At 36.5% G+C, this 26925-nt stretch overlaps 1 protein-coding gene across 1 annotated transcript; it reads left to right on the top strand.

The window, feature by feature from the left end:
* Positions 1 to 1847: 1847 nt before the first annotated feature.
* On the top strand, positions 1848 to 26720 carry SPECC1L (sperm antigen with calponin homology and coiled-coil domains 1-like; the record flags this gene model as incomplete). The annotated part of the gene is made up of 10 exons (XM_010013144.1): positions 1848 to 2007; positions 2969 to 4602; positions 6450 to 6657; positions 13023 to 13096; positions 13607 to 13782; positions 15478 to 15641; positions 17305 to 17396; positions 22645 to 22735; positions 24640 to 24723; positions 26560 to 26720. Coding segments are annotated over 10 exons (2844 nt in total), but the record flags the coding sequence as incomplete, so codon positions are not given.
* Positions 26721 to 26925: the final 205 nt, after the last annotated feature.

Raw genomic sequence — 26925 nt, forward strand, 5'->3', positions numbered from 1 at the left:
AAAAGGGATTTGAGTAAGGTGCAGTATATAGGATATACATGTTGAGAAACTAAGATGAAATGAACTGTAGAGGTCATTCAAGTTACATTGCACTGAAAGAAAGATGTGAGGGAAAACAGACTATGACTTGTATAATTATAAAGTGATTTTTTAATACAGAAAATCAGCATAGGTCTGGATGAGCATTTCTAATTAGTAATTTCTAATGTTTCATGTTTTAATGTAGGGGTTTTAATGCTAAGCAAGATTGCACTGTCCTCAGTGAACGAGGAAAAAAGCTGTTTAATAAACATATAATATTGATTTTGCTTCCATTAAAAATGTACACTACAAAAATATTTTGATTTTTTTACAGCTAAGAATGATTGCCATTGTGGAGCATTAAGAAAAGAGAGCTGCTGGTTTGTAATTTTTCCAAAGCTTTGCTAAATAGTTTTCTCTGCCAAGAGTGTAGTGTTACAGTTTGGAGAAACTGTTTAATAATTGGCTGCAGAGGAGGCAATGCCTTCCAACCTAGACTAGAAATAGATTATGGGTAAATCAGAAGAAGAATTGCTGTCTTAAATTCCTTTGTTCAGCAAGGACTGGAGATGACTAATGTCAGAAAGTGTGTATTTTACTTGGCTTTTTTTTTTTTTTTCCTTTAGGCTGAGTCAGCTCTTGACCTATTTGGCTTGATAACATGTACTATACGTGTCTAAAAACTTAATCTAATTTCCTCACTCTTTCAACAGGGTAAAAATGCTGACAGCTAATAGTCCATTTGAACTCTCATGTTTGCTGACTGATTGGTAGATTCAGTAGCAAAATAAAAAATTGCTTTCTATGCCATTTTATAATACCTTGGTTCAGGTGACAGTTGCATCACAAGGTTGTTCCTCCCACCACCAAGTAGTGGAGGATTGTGATACAGTAGTAGTTTGTGCTCAGCTCTTCCCACACAAGTAGTGTGAGCTTTCTTGATTTTGTAGTCCTCCAACATTTTTATTGTCCCATTGGTACTAAGATTGCATCTGCTGGTTTGCATAGGTGTGTGACACAGCAGATCAAGGAACTGATCTGGCTCCTGGGAGGAAGGAGCCCTTTGAAAAGGCTTCAGTTTACACAGCTCAGAGTGTAAGCATGTGGAGAAGAGCGGGATGAAACAACAGTGACTTTTTCATAGCAGAAAAGCCAGCTTAGTTGCACATCAGACTAGAGCCTTGGAGTAATGTTTTCTTGCAGCCTTCTATAAACCTTTTTAGAAGGCTATACCACTTCCTCCATGATTCAATAAAAACATTCTTGTCCTGGAGGATTTTACCCTCACAAGTACGTGTTCCTATCTGCAAATTATCTGTGTTTCTAAGAACTGCTCGCAGAACAAATATGTTCTTTTCCCAGACTCCTTTTGTTTTGCAGCTGCTCTTTGTAAATGGCATAAATCCCAGCAGATCCTTTCCACAGTATCGTGATCAGTTTTCCTAACTGCTCTGAAATTCTCACTTGAAAAAAGGCAGTATATAGAATGGAGATGCAACTGTTTCTTTTTTCAATTAAGCAAACATACCTTCATTCTTACTATGTTTTTCTTTTTTTCTCTTTGGTATTGAAGCATTAACCATTTTGTCTGGGAGAGAGAAGACTCAGTTTCTATGGTCAATCATATGTAAGGAGTTGAAGTTCAACTTCCGACTTAATAACCCTGCACAGTGCAGTGCATTTATACTTTTCAACATTCTTGCATAGACACATGGCTAGTCAAAATGTACTTTTTAAACTGATGAAATCTTTAACAGAAGAAATGTTGGCTATGCAGACATCTCAGCCAGCTGTCTTAAAGCTGCTGCTTCTTCCCTTTCTTTCAGACTAAGAGCAATGATGACCTCTTAGCGGGGATGGCAGGTGGTGGTGGAGTGACAATGACCAACGGTGTCAAGGCAAAGAAGAGCACTTGTGTATCAACAGCATCTTCAGCTTCAGGGACAACCATGAACAGTCTGGAAAATAAACCCAAAACTATTGCAGGTAAATGGATATATTGATCCTTAGAGATGATGGTTGAGTGGCTTTTTGTTTTCCTATTATGTATTGAGGATCCAGGCTGCCTAATGAAATGTCAGTAAGGCCACGCTCAAATCAAATGCCTTCTGTTCTCTTTTTCTGTTTTTTAATAATATAATTGCCTTTTTGGAGGGTGTTGCTTTTATTTTTTTCAATACTGATTATGCAACTACTATATAAAACTAGATATTGCAATTAATGTATAGAATCGTAAATTTGCCTAATATAATTTGTCTAAAACAATCCATGCCTCAAGCACTAAATCTTTAAGATGAGATCACTTGTTGTCAACATTTTGGACATCCTATATTGTTTTATAAAGTAAGAGAACTTTCAGAAACTGTTTGGAAAAGTGAAAATTTTCTGTATTATCAATGTGGTTGGAAGTATGTCTTGCCTTCTGTTGGTGTTCTTGATGCAATAATGCTTGCAAAGCTGTGAAGCATCTGGAAATAAAGTAGTAATAATCTATCCTTGTCTTTATGAAATGAGATGAAAATACAAAACCCCTTAACTTTCATTTTGGGGAATCATAATATGTAAACTATCACTTAAGAACTTGCATTCAAATCTACTCAAAAGAGAGACATGTGAACTTGTAGAAATAGCACTGCTGCAGTTTGTGCACAATTTATCAGAAGCTGTTGAAAAGAAAAAAAAGAAACTTGCAAATGTTAAACTTTAAGGTCTTGCTCATTTCCAATATACAGGTAAAGCATAGCAATTAGTGAAGTGTATATCAATTAAAATATAACTACACTGATTCATGATTAAGGTTGTAGAAATGTTTAAATGTATTTTATGAAATGTATTAACCAGTGTGTTTCAAAGGATCAATTGCTGTATTGCTGTTGCAAAATATACAGTCTTCCATTACAGATAATGTATTTTAAATTAATGTTCCTAACTTTCAAAAAACATATAGGTACCAGTTCCACAACTAAGCGTAGCACTTCTTCTGGAAATAAAGAGTCAAGCTCTTCTAGAGAAAGGATACGCGACCGTTCTCGTTTAAGCCAGAGCAAAAAGCTGCCTTTGACTGGCCAGGGAACCAATGATACGGTACTGGCAAAACGCTTCCGCAGTCGCACCAACCCAGAATCAGATATTCGAATGAGCAAGTCCAAATCAGACAATCAAATCAGTGACAAAGCTGCATTGGAAGCAAAGGTGAATGATCTTTTGACATTGGCAAAAACTAAAGATGTGGAAATCTTGCATCTGAGGAATGAGCTAAGGGATATGCGTGCTCAACTGGGACTTAATGAAGATCAACTTGAAGGTGATGAAAAATCTGAGGAAAAAGAGGCCATAGTTGTCCATCAGCCAACTGATGTAGAGTCTACATTGCTACAGTTACAGGAGCAAAACACTGCCATCCGAGAAGAGCTCAACCAGCTGAAGAATGAGAATCGAATGTTAAAAGACAGACTAAATGCATTAGGCTTTTCTTTGGAACAAAGGCTGGATAACTCTGAAAAACTCTTTGGCTATCAGTCCTTGAGTCCAGAGGTTATAGCTGGCAATCACAGTGATGGTGGTGGTACTCTGACATCTTCAGTGGAAGGTTCTGCTCCTGGATCAATGGAAGACTTGTTAAGTCAGGATGAAAACACTTTGATGGACAACCAACATAGTAATTCCATGGATAATTTAGACAGTGAGTGCAGTGAAGTTTATCAGCCACTGACATCAAGTGATGATGCCTTAGATGCTCCATCATCTTCAGAGTCAGAAGGTGTACCAAGTATAGAAAGATCTAGGAAGGGAAGTAGTGGCAATGCAAGTGAAGTGTCCGTAGCTTGTCTGACAGAACGGATACATCAAATGGAAGAGAATCAACACAGTACAGCTGAAGAGCTCCAAGCCACACTTCAAGAACTTGCAGATTTGCAACAAATAACACAAGAGCTAAACAGTGAGAATGAAAGACTTGGAGAGGAAAAAGTAATCCTCATGGAATCCTTGTGCCAGCAAAGTGACAAGTTGGAACACTTCAGCCGCCAGATCGAGTATTTTCGGTCCCTTTTAGATGAACACCATATTTCATATGTAATTGATGAAGATATGAAAAGTGGTCGCTACATGGAGTTAGAGCAACGTTATATGGACCTTGCAGAGAATGCTCGGTTTGAGCGAGAGCAGCTGTTAGGTGTTCAGCAGCACTTGAGCAACACTTTGAAGATGGCAGAACAAGACAACAAGGAGGCTCAAGAAATGATAGGGGCATTAAAAGAACGAAATCACCACATGGAACGGATTATTGAGTCAGAGCAGAAAAGCAAAACAGCAATAGCATCTACCTTAGAGGAGTACAAAGCCACAGTAGCCAGTGACCAGATTGAGATGAACAGGCTGAAAGCTCAGTTAGAGCATGAAAAGCAGAAAGTGGCTGAGTTGTATTCTATACACAACTCTGGAGACAAATCAGATATACAAGATTTGCTGGAGAGTGTCAGGCTGGATAAAGAAAAAGCAGAGACCTTGGCCAGTAGTCTGCAAGAAGATCTGGCACACACCCGCAACGATGCCAACCGACTGCAGGATGCCATTGCTAAGGTAGTGTTTAAAACACTGTTGTATTTTAACATCCAGTATACAGTATGACTTCCTGTTGGTCACTGTAGTTCTTTTTGAAGTAAAGAATTAATTACAAGGTTAATAGGACTGCATCAGTGTAGGATTGGTTCTTAATCTTTGTTATGAAAATGTCAAGAGGCCTTTTTAAAAATCATATGGGCACATTCAGCCACATGGAAACTGTCATGCTGCTTTTTTAAAAATACTGGTATTTATCTCTGCAACTTATTTCAACCACCAAACTCAAGCAGCATTTAAGATACTGTATGAATTTTGGGCTTAAATTGCATGACTTCTGCGAGAGTTTCAAGGAGTTAGTGCCAAGGTGTTCCTGAGGAAGTACTGGGAGACAAAGCTTGAAGTGTTCACCCAGCTGGTGATGACTTGTAGGACCTGTCACAGGTATGGAGAGAATATTTTGGAGTTTCAGCCTATTCAAGTTGGTCATTTTCTAATGATAAAGAAAGCAGAAAAATGTCTTCTTTCTCCAGTTAAGGAATGACTAATTTTGAGGTAGACAGAAATTTTACCCAACTTAATATACTGAATACATATTTTAGTTTTAAATGAAAAAACAAACAAAACCCACAAACTAAAATATTCTGATAAGCTTTTAAACTATGATTATTAAATATGGCAAATATGCATAGGGATTTTTACTAATGATCCATCCTGCAGCCGCTTGTGTGTTGACTGGGTTTTGATTTGAAACGTGTATTTCTAGTTCTGGAACATCTATTTTGATCCAAATATAACTGATCTATGGTAAGTGCTTTTACAAGACATATTTACTAGATAATTTACTATAAAACTAAGAATCATAAAAAATATTCAGTAACTTTCAGGATGCATTTAAAGGTATATCTTTATGATGAGACAGTTTATACCAAATGTAGTCTAAACTATATTTTAGTTGCAAATCAGCATGTTGGTCATGATCACCAGCCAGTTAGAATCAACCTTAATTTGGGAGGAGAAAAAAAAAGTGTAATTTGAATAATTACAGTTGGATAGTGCTATTCAAATAAAAAAATACTGAAACAGATGATTTAAAGCAGGGCATTTTGTCTGTTAAAATTGGTGCCTGTGCTGACCCACCCTAAGCCCTGACCTAATTTCTCTTGTTTTTCTGATGACCTGTTTTTGTTGTTGGGGTAAAGTTACTGTGCCTCTGATCCCAGCTTGTTACTTCTGTTGCAGTTTCATGAGGCAGGATAAAATAGCCTGGCTGCTCCTCAAAGCCAGAAGTCTACTTTTTCCTTTCCCAGGGCTTTGGTTTTTTTTGTTGTTGTACTTCAGTTCAGTAGCTTGCATGAGTCCTCTGAGAACTACTTCAGCTCACTAACACATCTCACACACAAAAGTGAATCCTGCTACTTGATTAAGGAAATGAATCCTCTCAGAGGTCCAGCAAGCACTAAAATTGATGCACAGAAGAGAACAGGCTTTTTTTGGCAAGAGAAAGAAAGGGTAAAGAGCTTCCCCCACCACCCCTTCCCTTTTCCACAGCAGCTGCTGTGAAAAAGGATCAGCTGCTCATGAAACTGCAGTCTTGGTACTATGGTATTGTTGCTTCTCTTGAATACAGACACTGCTGTTAAAGTAGGTGGGGAATGGTCATATATTCATCTTGGGAATAAAGGAGTTTAACTCTGGCTCAGGGAGATAGTTGCACTAGAACAATACATTTTTTTAAAGCTTACGCTTGACTTCTTGTCCCATACCTTTTTATGGTTGCAAAAAAGTATATTTTAAGTATGGTAGCAACTACAAGTGTGTTTTAAAATGCAACCAATTCAGTTACTACAAGACATGTTCTTTTTCAGGTTGAAGATGAATACAGAGTGTTCCAAGAAGAAGCCAAGAAACAAATTGAGGATCTCAATGTGACTCTAGAAAAGCTTCGGACAGAACTAGATGAAAAAGAGACTGAGAGAAGTGACATGAAAGAAACTATCTTCGAGTTGGAGGATGAAGTAGAGCAGCATCGTGCTGTGAAGCTTCACGACAACCTCATCATATCTGATTTGGAGAGTAAGTGTTAGGAGTTTCTCTTATGAGAGAAAAGGTAATTTAAGAATGCTGTGATTGTGAAAATATTTTCACTTGTCTTCTGTATGTCAAATCAGATGGGGCTTTGCAGAACCCTTATACAGTAGGGAGAAAAAAATCAAGTTGGCTTTGCTTTTCCAGTCCAAGTAGTAGCTGGCGTGGGAATTAAAACCTGTAAACTGAGAGTAAATATGAAATCTGATAATGCTGTTTTCAAGTTGTTTTTCAAAGTAAAAGAACATTGTAATTACAGACTTAAGTATTCTCCTTGTGCATTTTTGAGATTGGATGATTGATCTAGTGTTTTGGTGGTGTTTTTTTTAAGAACTCTTTTGAGTGCTCAAATATCAGGAGTTCCCAGGTAGCTTGAACATGTGTGTAATTAATCATTTTTTCCACCTGAAGGTGTTTTTAGTCAGAGCTGACTTGGCAATATGAATGTATTCTATATCTCTTTCTGTGTAGATTTGCTCAAGTTGTGAAGCTGCTCTGTGAACCTAACAATGAGTCTGACAAACTTTAAGCAAGTTACGATAAAATTTTATCTGTTGACTTTTGCCACCATATAAGAAATGGTTAGGGCTTATAATGACATTCATGTTTACTGTGTAATTGTCTAGCTCTCTGTGCCTTAGATCTTTCTCTGTTCTCCAAGATGTGCTGAGACATTCATACCACAGGCTGGAATTCTGCAATTAGTTTCCATCTAAATAAGAACTTGGGCAACTGTACCCTGGCAAACTGTCTTTACACAGTGCTACGTACAGCATATCTGCTGCTCTTCATGGCATACAGAGATTAAGCAACATAGCAACAAAACCAAAGCATGATGATCCCTTTTTAACAGCAAGGGAAATATTCATAGAAAGGATTTAAATTGGTCTGCTCTCAAGAAGAAGTAATGTTTTAAGCAAGCTAAATTGCTTATTCAGCTGAAACTCAGTGTTCTCAGACATGTGGCTGTCAGCTTGGTTTCCCTAAGCAACATTTCTTTATCTGGAAAGACAGTCACTGTTTCTCTTTACAAGAGAAATCGTTTTGTAGCAAAGACTTAAAAAGGTTGAAGACTTTTCTACTTGCATTGTTTTGTCCATTAGCTGAAATACATTCTTACAGGAAACAGCACTGTAGGCAAGTAAACATTTAGGTGTCTGCCTTGTGATACCTGGTTACAAGGCAGTTCTAGTTTTTAGATGCTTCTTCCTTGAGTGCACAAACCAGCTAGCAGGTGTTTCACCGAAACTGGTAAAAATCCAGACAGACAAACCTCTGCGTGGGTAGGAATTTTCAACAAAAGTTGTGACAGTCTTTGTTACTCATCACTCTTGACATAGTTTGTAACTGTACTAGCTGTTGGCCTGGGGTGATCCTTTAGGGAAAAAAAAGCAGGATTTTAGTTCTAGGCAGGACAGAGAGTGGCATCTAGTGGTGGTAAGGAGGAATGGCACCCGAAAAATAGTGTGAACTTTAAAAAATATTTTTTTTCTGACCATTTCAAAACACTGTTTATTACGGGTTCGTATTTAAACCTCATACAGGAGTTTCTTGGTGGTAGCCTTTAAGTAGTCACAGCAAAGAACAGCATCTCTGTTCTTTGTGAACACAAAATCTGTGACTTGTGCTAGTACGTACAATGTATAAAAGGCGGAATTCTAAAAAATTGTATTAAAGTGACAGAAAAGCACGTGCTAGTAGTAGAAGTTCTTTTATGCTGATCAGACTTTTGGTCAGTTCTGGTATTGTGACAGCCAAAAGTATAATGTCTGTATGTTTAAATGTGGAGAATTTAGTGTAGGTTTAGGTATTATAAAGCATTAGTTAGAAGAATGGTGGCTTTCAGCCTAAATAACCAAGTAGTGTAAAGAACCATGAAGATTTTCTTTAGTGAACTTTTATTTTAGATTTTAATATATGAGGAAATCTAACCTATGCCTTAAAAAGAGAATTTGCTGAATGGCAAAGTTATTGAGTGAAAGAAAGGGATAGCAAGACACCTGATTAAATGACAAGTGATAAGTAATGGAAAATTATCACTTAATTAATAAAAGGCAGACTTTACAGTTAGGAGAAAGATGCTTCATAGAGGAGGTCATTCAGTTTTATCGATTAATCAGCCCTAAATAGTAATGTAGGAATATGAAATGCTTCAGCACTGGTACTTGGGGCATGCTTCATTGTGGGCTTTCTAAACCAAAAAGAAGTACAACAAACACATATGAAACCTTTTTCACAGTTATCCAAATATTGAACTATCACATTTTAGCTGTTAATATGTTTGCCTGTTAAAACTGGGATCTCTTTGATGTAGGCAGTAGGATGTAAATTGCACTGATTAAACCATAGGTGCCGGAGTGAAGGTGAGGGGCTGGGAGAGGGAGCAGTGGCTGGAAATGCAGGAGAGGCGAGCGTTGCACTAGGTGGCGTGATGCCTCTGGGTTTCATGTCTCTCTGCGGAAAAACTCCGCGCTCAGGTAGCCAAGCTGTCACATTAGTCATGTTGGATAAAAAAAGAAACCTATTGTTCTTCCAAACAGTTAATAAGAGTTTGTGGGGGATTTTTTTTTTTTTCAGAGAACTTTATCTCCTGATTTGCAGAAAGTTGCTATTTGTAGGTTAGCTTATCAGTTGTCAGATGTTTCTTCTGAAGCCTGAAAATACTCATTGCTTGTTCACTGAGCACAAGGCACATGTGCTAAAAACATCAGTTCTCTTAGCCTGTAACTAAGTCAGTACATTTTTTGGACAAAGGTAGGTGAGCAAGAAGGTTGATACATATATTGTTGAGTGAAGAAACGGTTCTTACATGGAGTTGACAGTGGTTTTAATTCTGCTATATCTCATTTTGGAAAGGATCTTGACAGCAGTTGCAAAACTTAATTTCTACGTTACCATATTTAGGCCTTTTCTACCCTAGTGTTGGAAAAGACAATTGGATGCTTATTTTCTAATTGTTAGTTTTGGGGGGGGTAGTTTTGCTAATGTTGCACCTTTAAAAATTCAGCTTTCTTCCTATATATACCTATTATCTGACAGTGATGAGCTCAAGAGCGAGACTGATGTGCAAATAGCATTGGCTTTGGCATATTTCTGACCATTGCCTCTTCCTTGTATAAGGAAGCTGTGATTCTTAAGTGAACTGTGATGCTGATGCTACTCTGTAGATAAGATTATACTGACATAGCCACTTCTATGCTAACAAAAATTGAAATGCTATCCTAGTATAAATCAAACCAATGGAACTAGTGCAAAAACTGTGGGAATGCCCATTGTAGATTTGCCCAGGTCAGGTTTACTTGCATTGGTGTTGCTTATCAGGAATTATAGGAATATTTTAAGTCTTTTTTTCTGTTTTTTCTCCTTCTTTACCCCATCCCCCCTGAGACTTTTTAATTAATCAATTGATCTTTGATACTTATTTTTATTTTGTAGTGATAAATTCTAACGACTGATTATAATTAGTAAGAGTTCCAGATACAGAATACAGTGATACTTTCTCTCTGGCAGCATTACAAAATTCAGATGACATCTTAGATTTTTCCTCCCGCCTCCATCCCTAGTTGCAATGTTTTTCTTTATCATTTGCAGTATGTTTTTCCCATAATTTATTTTTCTACATTTTAAAATGCAAGGCCTTGTTAAACTGTGATTTAAATCGATATCATTTGGTAAAACGTGTACATAATTGGATCCTGAAGTAAAACACAAGCAGCTGCTGATCTGCCAGTTTTTATTAGCCTGTTCATTCATCAGAACAGCCTTGCTCTTCACATACCCTAAACAATAGTTACTTTTCCTTTTGTCTCAATCGTCTTTCTTGTCTATACTCTTTAAATGGAGACCAGATAATGGCAGAAGAAAAGTACCTGTCTTACATATTACAGCACATACAGGTGGAACAGTTTAGTATGTGCTAGAGAAGAATCGTGGTGGTTGTGAGGATGCAGAAAGGAAGGATACTGCAAGGCAGCTGTATGGGGAGTTGCTGCTTGTGTACCTAGTTTAACTACTTGAATTTTCAGGCTGTAATTGGTGACTCTGTGAAGAATGGAGTTCAGACTGTCAGAGATGAAATCACTTACCTTAGTGTTAATTTCTCACTGTTTTAAATGCAGTTACAATTTGGTAGGGGTTTTTTTTGTTTTGTTTTTAAATCTCTTGGATGAATTGAGGGATAAGATTGTTTCCAACAACTGCTGTGAAGTGCTCTGTATTGTTTATAGTAACTGCAGAATATTCAGACCATTGTGTTTTACTTCAAAGCATAAATATACTAAAACTTAATGGTGCGTTTCATATCTCACAGGAGCTCAAAACAATGGCATTACACAAGCTTTAATTCTGGATGCATTTATAGTTTCTGGTTTGTGGTTATTTTTAGACAAACTGTAGCTTGCTTTTAGTAGTAGAAGAGATTTTATTTTTTAAAAACACGTTTTCTTTGAACTTTAAAAGAGAATATGGTCATTTTGTTTCAGAATGCTACTGGAAGCTCTTTAGGGCATGTTGACTTGGTGTCACTGTTTAAAGTTACCTAATTTGCAGTGGATTTTTCACCATGTGCTTAAAGGAAAAAAGGGTGGGGAGATGGAGTGACTTTTATAACTTGGACCTAAAGCTGGCATCTCAGTGCGGATTTTAACTCAAACAAGTTGTGTGTAGAGACAAGCTAAAAATTGGAGCGCTTTGCTTAAATACCAGGGTAACATGACATTGGAGTGGCCTGTCGTTAGGCTTATCTTCAAAGCTTAAAGATCAGTTGGATGCATCTTAGAATGTGCAGTCTTATAGTGAGATGATAAATACTGAAGTATCTAATTTTAGTGTTTCAACTTTTCCAAGCCTAAAAGATTTTCATGTTTCCAGGAAAACTGTGGTTTATATAATTCTTGTAAAAAAAAAAAGTTAGCTGTGGCATTAACAGCCTATGTCCTTGGGACTGTAGAGGCAAAACTTAAGAATTTCTCCTGGTGAAGATACCAAAAAGGTTTCTATGGTTGAAAAATTGAAATGTTCTTATGAGCATTCATGAGTTAAGGCTCCTGAATGTATGCAGCAGCATAAATTAGCTTATATCCTAGAATTGTAGAATGGTTAGGGTTGGAAGGGACCTTAAAGATCATCTAGTTTCAACATAACATCTGATTTAAACATTTTTAAAATACTTACTATTTTCTATTTGGCCTGCCATAGCCTCAAATCAAAGCCCTGGAAAGATTTTCATGTTGAAAATGAGAGCCACAAGACTTTACTTTATCAGTCTGTCTGTATGAACATATATACCCATCTTCTTACTATTCAAACATTTCTTATGCAGTTTTGCCAAGGTTTTGTATTTTGAGCAGTTTAAATGTATTTGGCACCTTTCATCTTTTTGTGAAAAGAGCATTGCTAAAATACAGGAAAAATATTTGTTTCTAGCAGGTCTTGGAACAATGAACCTGAACAAAAAAAAAGGTATTCAATCAGCTGATCCATCATTTTTACAATTTGAAAATAGCTACATTATGCTGTATAGAAATAAAGCATCCCCCAATCCAAGGATCGGTGAAGGGCCATGCTAATTAGAAACCTATGCTGTGCTCTTCTTCATTAGTTGCTTAGTTATAAGAAAGGAGTAATCAATCACACTGAATAAAGGAGCAAATGAATAATTGCAGTAGCCAGTCTGTCAGATGCCACGTGCGGAGCTGGTGGCCATCAATCTGCATATCCTTTTGTATGGCTGCTGACAGATTATGGGGACCATTTCTTTCATAACATAATCTTCTTGACAGTTTGTCCCTTTGCTGCAAATATAGCTTGCTTTGACTTCAAATAGTAGCTTGAGAGACAAGAATGTAGGATTCTTGAGGACAGGAGTGGAATTTTATCCCCGTTGAGGGCATGGCTCTGATTGTTATGTCAGCTACTTTGTGACAAGGGAGTATATTGTGAATCAAAAGGCTTCATGTAGCTGTAGCTTATGTTTGAAGAGCAAACCCCCAGACATCCATGTTTTAATGGTCCTTCCATGTTAAATTACCTACCTTGTTTATTTGCTCTTTGTTATTGCTTTGTCATTTTAATATTGTGAAGGATAGAAAAGAGACTGGGATTTGTGTAAGAATTGAATTTGCTTATGCTATTCCCCTCACCAGTCATAGAGAAGTATGTACCTATTGACACTTTTTGTCAAATTACTTCTTCTCGTAATATTTTTCTCCAGAAGGCTTTCATTACAAAAAATATATTTTCTAATCAAGTTTTAAAAAGCATTTGCAAGGTTTTGTGCATTTTTTTCAGTTACTCTTTTTAAAGTAAGTAGATCCCTGATTAAGATCTTACAGAGAATTTTACTTTCTTTCCAGATACAGTGAAAAAACTTCAAGACCAAAAGCATGACATGGAAAGAGAGATAAAGAATCTCCACAGGAGACTCCGGGTAGGTTAAAACCTAAAAGCTCAATAAACTGTGAACTTGGAAGGTCATAAGACCTGCATGTGCGATTGTGAAAAGATAATATTATTAGATGTAATACCATTAAAACAAATTATTTCTGAGAGATGGGCATCATATAGAAAAATATTTAGTAATCTACAGACACTAAAGAATTCCGAAACATTCTCAGTGTCACAAAGATATGGCGTTGGGCTTAGGAAAAAATGTTGCTGTGCCTTCTGATGCATAGTTTAAATTTGTAATTTCCACACCACCCCCCACTTTGAACATTTTCTTTGTTTCTAGAAAAGAAATTAATGACCTTGGAAGTCTAGTTATTTCCAGCAAAACTTCTTCATTTTAACTTGTAAGTTAGGTTGTATCTAATGCCAGGGATGAGTGCCTTTGTCACTCCTCTAACAGCACAGGGAAACTATGAATAATAAAGGTAACTTCTTTTTAGATTTAAAATTCTTGCTCCTGCTTTCAATTTAGTGTTTTATTTATTTATAGGAGGAGTCAGCAGAATGGCGTCAGTTCCAGGCTGATCTACAGACTGCAGTGGTTATAGCAAATGATATCAAGTCTGAGGCCCAGGAAGAGATAGGAGACCTGAAGCGTAGATTACATGAAGCTCAGGAGAAAAATGAGAAGCTCACTAAAGAGCTGGAAGAAATCAAGTCACGCAAGTATGCAAAGACAATAGGGATGTTGCCTCTTTTGTAGGGGGGGGTACAGTTTTGAAAATCCAGTATCTTATCTACTATTGAGACTGCGGAAGTTCATAAATCCCTTCACTGTGAGTATCTGTATTTCCACAGTGCAGGCTTTCAGGGGTCAAGATAACTTTAAGAACAGTGTTTGTTTCTTTATGCTGTATATTTCATCCATCCAAAAATACTCAGTTTGCGAAACCAGGTTAAGTGGAGGATTGTTCCCATTTAACAGCTGAGCATTTTCCTCAGTGTGGAAAAACAAGGAGTGATGGCCTTTCTGTACCATCATTAGTATTTCTTATTAGCAGCCAAGGCTTTTGGTATGGCTAAAATACAACTAGATTTTTACCTGAGAAGAAATCTTCATCTAAGTCTGCATATATCTTGCACTGTTTTCTTTCCACTAGTAATTGTTTCTGGGAATAGAGGTGCTTTAGCATAAAGACATTTTTAGTAAAATAATTCAAACTGTAATATACTGTGACTTGAATTAGATGCTACAGTTATTTAGAAACTGAGTTATACATCCTTCAGAAGTATTAAAGTCCTCAAATCCATAGAATAGGAACATCCTGGACAGCACTACATTGTCTTTAGGGATTGAATTTATCTATGTATAGTTTACAATTACAGTAATGATGTTTGTGATGTGTATATATTAAACAATTTTTTCAATGTGGATGGGCATTTTATAGCATACATTACAGTCAACCCAGCATCCAGTAGGATATGAAATAATGTAAATTGGGAAAAATGGTAGGAAAAGTAGACTGGTTACACTGAAAATGTGTGAAATTTATCTGGGTGGATGACTGGTAGGCAGGCGTAAGGCATCTTACCTGAAGTCAGATCACCAAATTAAGACATATGAACAATTCTTACTAATACATCTCAGCCAGAATTGTAATTGTTCAGTTACTGCTTTCAAGTGAACCTCTGAGGTTACAGTTGCACTTTTGAAGGTAGAACTGGCTGCTGATTCCATATTATCCACAAGCATTCTTTGACTTACTGATTCACTGCTGAAAAGAGGCACCTGAATCAGATTTCTTGGAATTGATATTGGTATTTTATTGGAGGGAAGGTGTTAGGAAAGTCTGAAGCAAAAAAATCAGTCAATGTTTAAAATTCACTAAAAATCAATGTACTAAAATGTAGTAATAAATAATGAACTAAAAATCAAAGTTGTTGTTTTGTTAAACTGATTCAAATGCTGCCTAAAGATGTATGCCATAGATGGCATACATCTTTAAATTACCTCCTTAGTAAATTGTTTTCTGTTTATGCAGGTGGAAAAGAAAACCTTCGCCCTCTGAGATTGTTATTTTCATGAGAAATAGTGAAATTCTTAAGGCTTGATTTTTTTTCATCCAGGTTTACATGTGCATGTGAGAGAGGTAGGAGCAGGAATTAAGCCTCAAATAAAGTATTGATTTGATAGACTTTTCACCTGGTGCTGAAGTTCCCTTGCTAACAAATAGTAAGAAATTACAGTGATAATTTAGGTTGATAATATTTCTAAATTACAGTGAAAAGAAAACTAGTTTAATATAATGGCCAATTTGGACCACAGATTTTAATTTGGCTTCAAATTTGTGTTGATTTTTTAAGCCTTTGCATATTAAAAATCTTATTTAAACACCTTAAATGTGTGCATCTTGATTTCAGGCAGGAAGAGGAACGTGGTCGAGTGTACAATTACATGAATGCTGTCGAGAGAGACTTGGCAGCTCTGAGACAAGGAATGGGCCTGAGTCGCAGATCATCCACCTCCTCAGAGCCAACTCCTACAGTAAAAACACTCATCAAATCATTTGACAGTGCCTCCCAAGGTAATTATTTTCAACCAGTGTCGTAGCTGTAGCAGGGTATGATTTCTGCATGTGTTGGCATGGGCACTTCTAATGGCTTAGGTAATTCAAAGGTAAATTATGTAACTGTACTGTCATGACCTGTAAGTGATGGCTGAAACAAACCAACCTAAACTAGACTGCACAACAGATTGCTTGCTGCGGTTATGTGCAGGCATCCTTTTCTTGTCTTTATTTTCATTGTTGCATTGCCAATGACTCATATGCTAGATGGTTTGATTCAGTGCTCCTGTATATTAGAAATACATAAACACATATTATGCACATAATTATAGCTGGAAGCACAGCTGATTTCAGCCTGACTATAAAATGTGAACTTAATGTGCCAAATTAAGCATTCTGAAAGCCATGTAATAGCTAGAGCTGAGTTTGTTTCCTTTAATGACTTATATTCTTATAATCAAAGTACTGATGAAAGTTAAAAATAAGGTCCAGCTACTATCACCTATTAAAAGATAGAGGGAATATTTTCTAAAATGAAAGGGATCTTACTGTTGAGACAGAGTATTTACTATAATTCTGATTGTGGAAACAGGTGCTGTTGTCCTTCTCTGTAGATGAACAGAATAAAGAATCCAAGTAATTACCTTGAAAGGAGAAATGCTTGGGGTTTAGCTTTGTTTGCATGTAAGGCCCTGTATGTATTAAAGTATTTCCCTTGTCAGGTCTTTGGGGTTTGAATTTCCCTTACCGTGATGTCACTGTGAGTCTCTCATGTAAAAAGGCTTGGCCTGAAGTAGGCTGTATTACCAGAGAGATTTACAGCACTGTACTGTGCATGGCAAATCTACTTTTAATTGCTTATAACCTGAAATTTGGTTAAGGTATAGAAGCATCTCCATGTTATTTGGAGATTCTGTGAATGTTTCTATTTCTGCACTTATTCTCTTTCTTCATAGGTATTTACAGTTTTTTACTTTGCTAGTGTTAATTTAGAAGGGTTTTTTTTTCAATCTGCTATTGGATAAAGGTGCTTTTCTGCCAGAGTCAGAGGATAAAATGATAAATCCCTTTTCCCTTCTTTTGAATCTTTTATTTCAAGCTAGTGTCTGCCTTTTTCGTCAGCATTCGTGTCTATAAACATGCTGTTAAATAATCAGATGTCTGATTGACCAATTCAGTATTTATCTGGTTTTGTACATTTCTAAACTTATTTGTTTAATCCAAAAATTTCAGGGATATAATATCTAGTACCTGTGACCTTTAATTGGAAAGTAGAAAAGAGAAGCAGGTGATACAGGTTATCGTTCTTGTCTTACTGGCAGACCCAGGAGCCTGATACCATTTCTTTATCTGGAGATCAGAGAACTAGTAATGCCATCATTTACATCTGCCAGGGTAATAATATCCTGCACCTTAGCCTTGTCCACCCCCAGTAAACTTATGCTTTAACTGTGGGTGATATATTCAAGACAGAAAATGAATGTAATTACAGAGGAATAAATGTGTAGGCATACATTTAAATGATTTTGAAGTCAGTTACTAATTGAAATTCTGAGAGATGTCATCTGGTATAACTAGTAATGTAAAGTACAATGTGAGAGTTCGCCATAACAGCCAGTCTCCTGTTTTACTGCAAAATAGTGCAGTGCTCATGGTGGCTTCCTTTCTGTGTTCATACTAGTTCCAAGCCCTGCTGCTGCCACAATTCCTCGCACTCCCCTGAGCCCAAGTCCCATGAAAACTCCCCCAGCTGCTGCTGTATCCCCTATGCAGGTATGTGTTTCATGACTGCACTTAATCCTTCTTTGTAAAGAAGAGCATGTGAAACTGCAGGTGGTAGTATACAAATATTGGGGAAATAATGATAAAATGTTGCCTCGAGGAAGTAATTACTAAAATGTGCAGTCTAACAGGAGTGTTTCACTGCGAACAGTGTTGTAAATAAATATTTTTGGCATAATTTGGAAGTTCTTGTTAAATATTCCCAACCATCACTATCCTGTGCTACTGAGAAGCATGGGAGGAAAACTTTATCTGCATTCCTTAGTTTTAAAGTTGCTATTTGTCAATTCTTAGTCCTGCACCTGGCACGGAAACAGCAGTAATCCACCTTCACCTTCAGGCAATGGACTGAGATCTGCACAGAATCTGTCACCAATTGTCGGTATAAACGTATCCCATGTTGCATGTGCTTTCAATATCAGACCTGACCAGAGAGGAATGAAATAGCTGTGAATTAATTGTCTTTGTTCATTTTATACTGACTGTTTGGCCAGTTGGGGATTGTACTGTGTATTTTCTCGTGTCCCCTCTATAGCTTTGTCCATTTGTTCAGCTGCTAAAGGAGCTTAGGTACACCAAGAGCGCATCATCAGCACTCTCATGCTTAGCTTTATAGATCGTTGCTGGTTTTATTATCTCACTAGCTGCATGAAGTGAGATTTGGCAAAAGCCAACAAGTTTCAGGACAAAGCAAATGGGACCAGATTCACAAAGAAAAAAATTAAAGAACCTACTGTATATTTTATTCCTTTAATATCTGTTATTCTCCAGTTGCTTTCAAGATATTGCTAACCAGAAGTACCAAAACTTGATTTTTACTGTAGGTCAGCGTAATGTTTTGGTAATAAATCCTCTCTGTGTGAACTGAGGAATCTATATCCATGTTAGCGTTTAGTATACCTGGAACAGACTGACTGTTCTTCTGTGCTCAGACTAGTGCAGCTTTTATTAATTTGAGAGTGAATTTCATGAAACAGATAGCCTCAAAGCAAAGAGAAAGAATTAAATGTTTTTGTGCAAGCTTCTGCTACTGCTGTGGCTCAGTCACTCTTGACAGCAGTTTTCTGAAGTAGTTAAATGTGACAAGTTCTTTGGCAGATGCTTTGTTCCTACTGATCTGTCTTTATATTTCTATTTATTTCTGTGCTCTTGTAGGAAGAGGCAGACTTAATCTCATGTTCTAAAAGGCTAGGCCAGAGCTTTGGCAGACAAAAGACTTTTTGATGAAGCCTAAGGCTTATTTCACTTTATTTACCTGTCAATTAACCGTGAATCAAAATAATCTTTTAGAATACTGCAAACCTGCTCAGGTTTACAGCTCTTTGTTTGATGTTCTTGATCTGCCAGAATTACTTGAATATTGAATTGAACTTCTGGTATAGAACCAAGTCATTAACAGCTGGATACTCATTAGTGGCAAACATTGCTTGAAAAGCAAAGGGGAGGGCCTGTAGATGAAAACAGCTTCTATTGCCTTTTTGCAGATAGGTGGTTTTCTTGAAAGTATTTGTAATTATCCGGAAGCCAAATAGGTTTTGTGACCTCAATTACATAAATTGATTTCAAGAATATTTCCTGGTCAACAGAGAAGGGGTTTCAGTTCAATACCAATTTCATTATCTTTTCTTTTTCTTTGTTTTCATATTACTACCTTGGGGGTTTTGTGTTCTATGTAATTTTTCATCTGTTGTTTTTTGCTGTTTTGCAATTGAAAAGCAAGACTTTACTAAGTCATCACGGTGTGAATTCACTATCAGCTCCCGCCTTATAGAAGTCATCCATGATTTAAGATCTTGAGTAAAGGTAGAAGGGTTGATCTCTGTATGGGTGTTCAGTGCTTATCAACATTAATCTCAGTTGCTTTTCAGTGCTGTCACAGGGGGAATATTTACATGGGTACCTGCATGATTGTGATACTATGGTAGGATGGATTGGTTGCAGAAAAGATTCTCCAAGAATAGATACATCAACATGTGTCCTCTCTGAATTTTGCGTATCACTTCATTTTTTGTCTTGGACTGTGTCATGAATTTCCTCAGTCTTGGAGATTTTTTGGTTGCTTTGTTTGTTTTTCTTTACAGTAATATGTGTTTGTTTAAGGAGATACATTCTAGGAGACATTTTTGCAGCTCAAAACCAACCAACAAACAAAACCCTTTCTGGCTTCAGGTCCAAGCCCACAGTGGAACATAGCTGTTATTTACCACAGCACTTAGCAATGCTGCAAAACAGTTTAGGAAGACAGATATGAAGAGAATGCTCTTCAGACTATAAAAACAACCCTGCTAGGTTAGCCCAAAGCTTAGCTGGTCTGGTATGGCACTGAGAGTGACCAAAGCAGATGCCTAGGGAGGAATGTAAGGACAAGGAAGCATATCTGTTGTTTTCCCCAAGTACTTTTTTTTTCCCTGTTTTGTAGCTGGAGGACCCTCTGAAGTAGGCGTCATTTCAGATTTACTCATCACCACTGAATGCTCGGCTTTGCTTTGAGCGTATAAACTTTCAGACTCCAAGTAATTTGGTGTCAAAGATTTCCACATCTTCACTATTTAATATGTAAAAAACCATGTTTGTTCTGCAACTGCCATGTGTGAGTGCATTGGCATGAAGTACTTACTGAAGTACATGCTGAAGCACAAAGTGATTGGGAATAGGACAGGTGTTGAAGGTCATGTTTCCTTCCATAGCCTGTAAGAGCCTTGTTCATCCCGCCATAGTTCTGTTTCAAGTTTGAAGTGTCAAGTGTTTGTTCTCCTTTGTCTCACTGGTGTGCTGGTTCCTTTTCTAGAGTTGTTACTCATCTTACACACAAAAAAATAATCTAGAAAGTCATAAGTAGCTAGCAGAAACTTTTATCTTCAAACTAGGAATGTCTGTGAGAAAGTCATTATTGGTGATCATAGCATCTTTATCTCTTACTGTAATTGCATTATACAAAGACTGCTATGTGGAAACATTTTATTTAACTGTGATGTGTGAAGAAAAGTTTTCACATCAAAACTGGTTCATAAATTTTCTAGAATTTTTTTCTGCTAGACTTCAATGTAGGATGAACACAGGATTACAGATTGCAGGGCATCTTTAGTAATTTCTATATGATGTGTAGCTTCCATGAATAGCCTCAAAAGTGTGTGATTCCTCCAAACTTTTGATCCTTTTATTTAGTGCGGAGGAGTTCGAATACTAGTGTAAAATTGAAATGGTATTTAGCAGTTAATTGAGTTTTAGAACATATTTCTAGTTGAAGGAAAAAAGGTATTTATAAAGGGATTGGTAGGATCCATACTTGTTCAAATGCACCTCAGGTGTGGTTTGTTTTGTAGGCGAAGTGAGGAATGGCTGATCTGCAAATTCACTAAAAGCGCAGTCAAGCAGAAGGGTTTTTAACATTTGTATGATGTTTCAGGGAAAATTATTCTCCAAGAGACTTGTGCTCTACTACCAGATAGATGGTGCCCAGTGGAACTAGATAAATATTAGTTGGTTCCTCTAATTTGCGGTGTATTAGTCACAACGTTACTACTGATAGTTGTAAGATAAGTAATAAGGAACTAGCAACAGAGAAAGTAAGCCCTGTATGCTGTGTCAACAGGAGGAAAAGGTAAACAGTTTGTTTTATAACAGGGAGACAAGACAAGACCTGTACACAGCAAGTTATCAGTTGAGCAGTACAACCTCTTTCTGGCAATCTGTAAAGGATGTTTGGTTTCAAGTGATATCTGGGAAGTGATCTGAGTGATAAAGGTATATGGTTAGCTAGCACTGTGCCTGCTCTGTTGTATACACGTTTGGGTCCTGGCTAAAGTTCTGTACTGCCCTGTCTTTGTAATGACAATCCGAAAGCTAACCAAAATGAAATCTTTTTCTTTTAATCTCATTATCTACCTGCTGTTTACTTAGAGGGGTGGAACAAAATGGCTCTCACGTTGGTACAGTCCTTGTCCTTTATTCAAAATTCCAAGTGGGTGAAGTGAACTTCAAAGGTAATGCAAGTTTGAATTACCAGCTCTTATGGGAAGCTGTTGTAGACACTTCTGTGCATGGCTCACCACCCAGTCACTTTAACCTGCACATTTATTGATATATGAAGTGAGGAAATTCTTCATGCTATATGTTGGCAGTTGTTTTCCTCATTTGATTTCTAGCACAAAAGCATAACTCTAGTTTGACTCGGTATTATGAGTAAGTAGTCCTGTAATCCTGCTTGTGCTACTGCTGCGAAGTATATACTGCTAAGATTTTTTAGTCAAGTTCTGGATTTGTCTGTCTTGCCTACATGATTTGGTGTGAGAAACATCTGACCTTTATTATCTAATGAAGATAAGGCTCATTTAAACTTCTCATTTAACCCTGGAGCAGATGGAAAGCAGAAAGAGTTTTCAGGATAAACACATTACTGGACCTGATGTGTGATCAGGTCCTTGCACTTTTAAGCTGCCGGAAGCCATGCATTGCTAAGTATTTTACATTAAACTTGAGCAGACAAAATTCATTTTGTAGGCTGTTTAGAGCAGAACAGAAATTAAAGTGACCTGGGCAAGAAAAAATAATTATATTTGCATTTTCTTACATATTTGACAAAAGCTTCACAAAATGTCTCTCTCCAGTTTTTCACAGAGCATGTCAAATAGGTGGTAGCAAAAGCTGTTTATGTTCTAATCAGTAAAATAATAATAAATAGTAAAAATAACTTTAAAAATAGTTTTTCACTAGGGTTATTTTTTATTTTTATTTTTTTTTTAGCCAAGGAGACTTTGGTGTACACCCAACACACCATTATCCTAATTTTCCAGGAAAAGGCACAAAGTAAAGGCATAAGTTAGTAACACAAATCAAACACTAAAATCTTGGCTACGTATAGGAGGTTGTATTAGTTTAAACATACCAGGTTTAACTAGAACAGGTTTGCACAAACAAAAATAAATGAAGGTGAAAATTAACACAAAAACTGCAAGACAATTTACAACCTTAATTTGCAACATTGGTTTGAGGAACAGGTTTCAGTTTAAAGAAGTAAATATTACAGTATCGATGCATAGTGGGCGTATGTATATTCTGTCAAAAGCAACAGGTAAAGAGGACACATCCTTATTTACTAAGTTATTTTTAAAGCTTCCTTTATTATTCTAGTTCTTTTCAATCAGTAATGATATATCTGATTTCTGAAACTGATTCTGCAATTTCATATTTGCTTTTTTACCTTTGAATTACGTTTGACGCAAGTATATTTCCATTTCAGAGGCATTCTATAAGTGGACCAATCTCGGCTTCAAAACCCCTTGCTACGCTGACAGACAAAAGACCAAGCTATGCTGAAATCCCTGTTCAAGGTATTGATCCAAGTTCATTCCAACTTTGATTTTAGCAATGCTATTAATATTTATTTTATGTTGTTTGGTACCTAAAGCATTATCATATTATATGCTTTTTATTATAAAAATACTTTTGTAGAATATCTCACGTTCAAGTTATTACTTGTGTTTCATCACACATGGTGGCATATCATAAAGATGCTTTTATGAATTTTCAACAAAGCCATGATTGCATGCTGATAACTCAGCATCATTCTGACAGTTTTTAATGTGTGCATAAACAGATCACTTGCAAAATCAAAATAAGATGATTTCAGGGACATGACTTGAGGCTGTCTTCCAGTTATTAAAAATACACACTTTGGGGTTACATTATGTATTGTGTGGTTGTGGGTTTTGTGGTTGGGTTTTCTTTTCCCCAAGAATGAAACAAGGATGATGGTTGACATTGCATGCGAATAACAATGTTTAAACTTATTAAGTATTGAATCTTCAGGAGCCAGATGAAAAATTGAATGGAATTGAGTGTTGATTTATCTGTTTCCCGATATTTCCCTGTTCTGCAAACTTTGTTTTGTCTCTCATAACACTGTTCACAATGTGCTCTTCCTGTGAGAATGAATGGCTATCATGTGTTGGGTGCAGCTCTCTGATTTATGCCTGCTTTAGGGGTGGGTTTTTTTTGGGGGGTAGATGTTTCTCAAGATAATCCCCATATGACTCCAGACTGAGTATTTCCTCTCAGTTTGGTATTCCTGGGGTCTGATGCTTTCTAAAGGGTTGGGTGTTTTGTTTTTTTGTTGTTGGTTTTTTTTTTTTTAGCACTTCGTAATAGTCTGTATGTGCCAGGTTTCCTTCTTGCTTTTGTTAAATGCATATTGAGGTTATTTGTACAATGCAGCTGGAGTTTTAATTTTAGAAACTTTGATATTTTTAGGAATATTGAAATGCCTTTCCAAGAAGATAGTTTAGGGTTCTTTAATTGTTACAAAGTTCATGGGTAGGCATCAGCTTAAACACAAAACAAGTGTCATGCTTTACATAGTTGCTGTGTTTCCATTACAGTCAGTTAATGCAGGAGCAGGACTGCATTCCAGTACAGTGTGGCAGACAGAATTTCTGTTTACAACAGTATATATTTTTAAAGTGTCTTTGTATCAAGGTACTTGTAGCTTTTTATGTCACATTTTCTACTAATGAACAGGGTTTCACTATTTTTTAATCCTCATTCTTCATTTTTATGGGAGTTTTTTGTATTTAGATTACTGCCTTCCAAGTGTTTCTACACAGGAGTAATGTAAACGTTTTGTTTACAATCTAAAGGTTTTATTTGAAGGAATATTTCTTCAATAATAGGAAATATCTTGATTTAATGCTACAGACAATGAATTTTGTTATAGTTTGGTTTTACTTATTAACAGTAGGCAGAACTCATCTTTTCCTACAATATGTAAAGGCACCTTTTAGACTCCAATGCTTGGAGGAAAATAATATAAAAAAAAAAGGACATGATTTTATTTAAAAAATAAAAACTCCAACCCCCCAACCCAACACCCAACAAAACAAAGGGAAAAGAACCACATGGGGGACAGTCCACATTGGCATATTGAATATTTCTGGCATTGCACTAAATTGGGATTCCTTGCTCATCTTTCTGGTTTAGCAGTTAATTTTTCATAGACCAGAGCAAGTGGATTATTAAGAGGCCTTAGGGAAAAAGGATTAAGAAGGGATGTATTCATAGTGAGCTTCATTGGTAATTAGCAAATTTAGGCCTTCTCTTTCATACAGATAAAATCAGTTGCTCTCAGTAAAACAGCCAAACTCGGGTAGTGGTAGACAGTATTAATGATTCATACCTGAATGTCTTAAATTTAACTGGAGTCTTTGTTAATGCTGTTCTCTTCTTCTTCTTTGTCCAGAACATTTGCTGAGAACATCCTCTACCAGCAGGCCAGCATCTTTGCCAAGAGTACCTGCTATGGAAAGTGCCAAATCTATTTCTGGTAACATCACGTTTATTAGATGAGTAGTAAAATTAGGAACTCTTATTTCAAAATGTACTTGCAGATCTACTTTACTTTGTCAAGAGAGAACTTTGGTCTTCAGACTGTCAAGCTCTTGTCAAGAAAACTCTATTTGAGTGTATGGAATAGCTTATTTTTCAGCGTTCAGGTTTTCGATTGAAGTATTTGAGGAAAGAAACTAAAGTCCACTGGTAAAATAATATGTTGTTTTATTGCATCAGGTGGAACTGAAGAGAATTTTAGTTGCTCGTCTGGCGTACTTACTGTTGCATATACAGATGTCCAGTGACATACCGGATGTATACATACATGTACGAATCATGCATGTAACAGTTGACTTCCGTGTCATCTCTCCTTGTATTACAGGCAGTTCTGGTGTACAAAGTATATGTGACAAAAGAAACTGTTCTGGCTGTTGCTTTTCATGGATGTAGGATTATTATTTGATTGAGTGAGGCAGAGAGGTATATTATTCTTCTCCAGTTAGGCCATTCTATTTTTGTTTGTGGAAAGAATTATTGTCAATGGCTTAAAATAGGAGGATTGTTCTTTCTAGGCAACAGATATGTCATTCTGCATTATGTAATGCATATAAATGTTTGCATATTACCTAGCAAAAATTGTACCCATTGCAGTGAATCATTTTGAAATAGTACATTTTGTGACTGGCATCATCCACCAATATCCTTCAGTATTACTCAGAGTGGTTGCTGCACATTTGATGTTAAGTTTGGATTTTAAAAATATAGGCTCGCTAATTAGAAGTTTACATACGGTGTTAATTTACTATCAGACTGACATCTCGGTATCAGCAGGGGCTTCTAAAAACAGATCTTTAAGATTCATAGCACAAATAGTGTGAAACTGTGAAAATGACACTTTCTAAGAATTAGGCAGAAGTAATTGGAGAGAAATACTTTTTAAAAATACCTATATTTGTGTAAATGGTTTCAAGAAGAAGATGTGTTTAAAATAATTTTGATTTGTCCTAAAAAAATATATCCACCCAGAAGTGTTTTTTCTCCATCTTCTTGTGTGTCGTATTTATAAATGAGTATACTTCCTGAAGTCATTAGAAAACAAATCTCTGAGATATATATATATATGTATATATATGGAGAATTTTATCTTTGATTTGGCCAAATATAAACAATGGTGACTATTTAGGTATAAAAGGCAAACCTCATACTTCTAACTAGAAACTCTACCATGTAGAAAAAACACAACCGTTCCACAATCTGTTGCAAAGTGTAATGCTTGTGCTTTCATATAAAAGAAATCTTGTTTGTTCTTTGAAATGAAGCAAGCTCCGTAGAATGTTGCTGAATAGCCTGAGGTCAATCTTTGATAAGCTCATGGATGATGTTTAATTAATGTCCAGAGCACCACATACATGCTAGTTCCTGATTAAAATGAAATGGAAATAGCGCAGCTGTCCTCTCTAAACTGTTTTTGGTTTTTTTTAACTAGTTGAAGTTTAGTAACATAAATACATGGACTAGAGAAAATTAAATAGTTTGGTGTTAAAATTCCTCCTTATCATGAAAGCCTTCAAATGGGATTAGCAATATTCCATTAAGATACATTCATCAGATTGTCTTTACTTCAAGATACAAGCCTGTTCATAAATGTGGGTAGTGCCATCTAAATTCTTGATATTTCTAAAGTGGAAAGGATCAAGAAAAATGTTGAAGCCTAGTACTGGATATAGGTTTCTATGCATCGTCTCTGAACTAACGCTTGTCAGAGAGCGAGAATAAGTTTGGAAGTTTTAACATTTGCAAATGATAAATCTATGGGCATTTTCCCACTTAGTCTCTCGAAGAAGTAGTGAAGAAATCAAGCGGGATATCAGTGCATCTGATGGAGCATCTCCAGCATCTCTTATGGCAATGGGTACCACCTCACCACAACTGTCACTCTCATCTTCTCCTACAGCATCAGTCACCCCTACAACCAGAAGTCGAATAAGGTAAGAACATCTTCTTGTGGTGCACTGAAATGTGTTAATTTCATAGCTATCTCTCTGCATATATGTAGTATATAATATTGGCACTACAACTGCAGACTTTACAGCCATCCCTACAGTAATGATCTTCAGTAATCTTTGAGAGCTTCAGAAAGTGTTTTCTGCAGCTCAGTGTATGTTTTAAAATTTAGACCAGAAGTTAGGCTTTATAG

The sequence above is a fragment of the Nestor notabilis genome, unplaced genomic scaffold (genome assembly GCF_000696875.1).
Source record: "Nestor notabilis isolate BGI_N333 unplaced genomic scaffold, ASM69687v1 Scaffold29844, whole genome shotgun sequence".
Classification (NCBI taxonomy): domain Eukaryota; kingdom Metazoa; phylum Chordata; class Aves; order Psittaciformes; family Psittacidae; genus Nestor; species Nestor notabilis.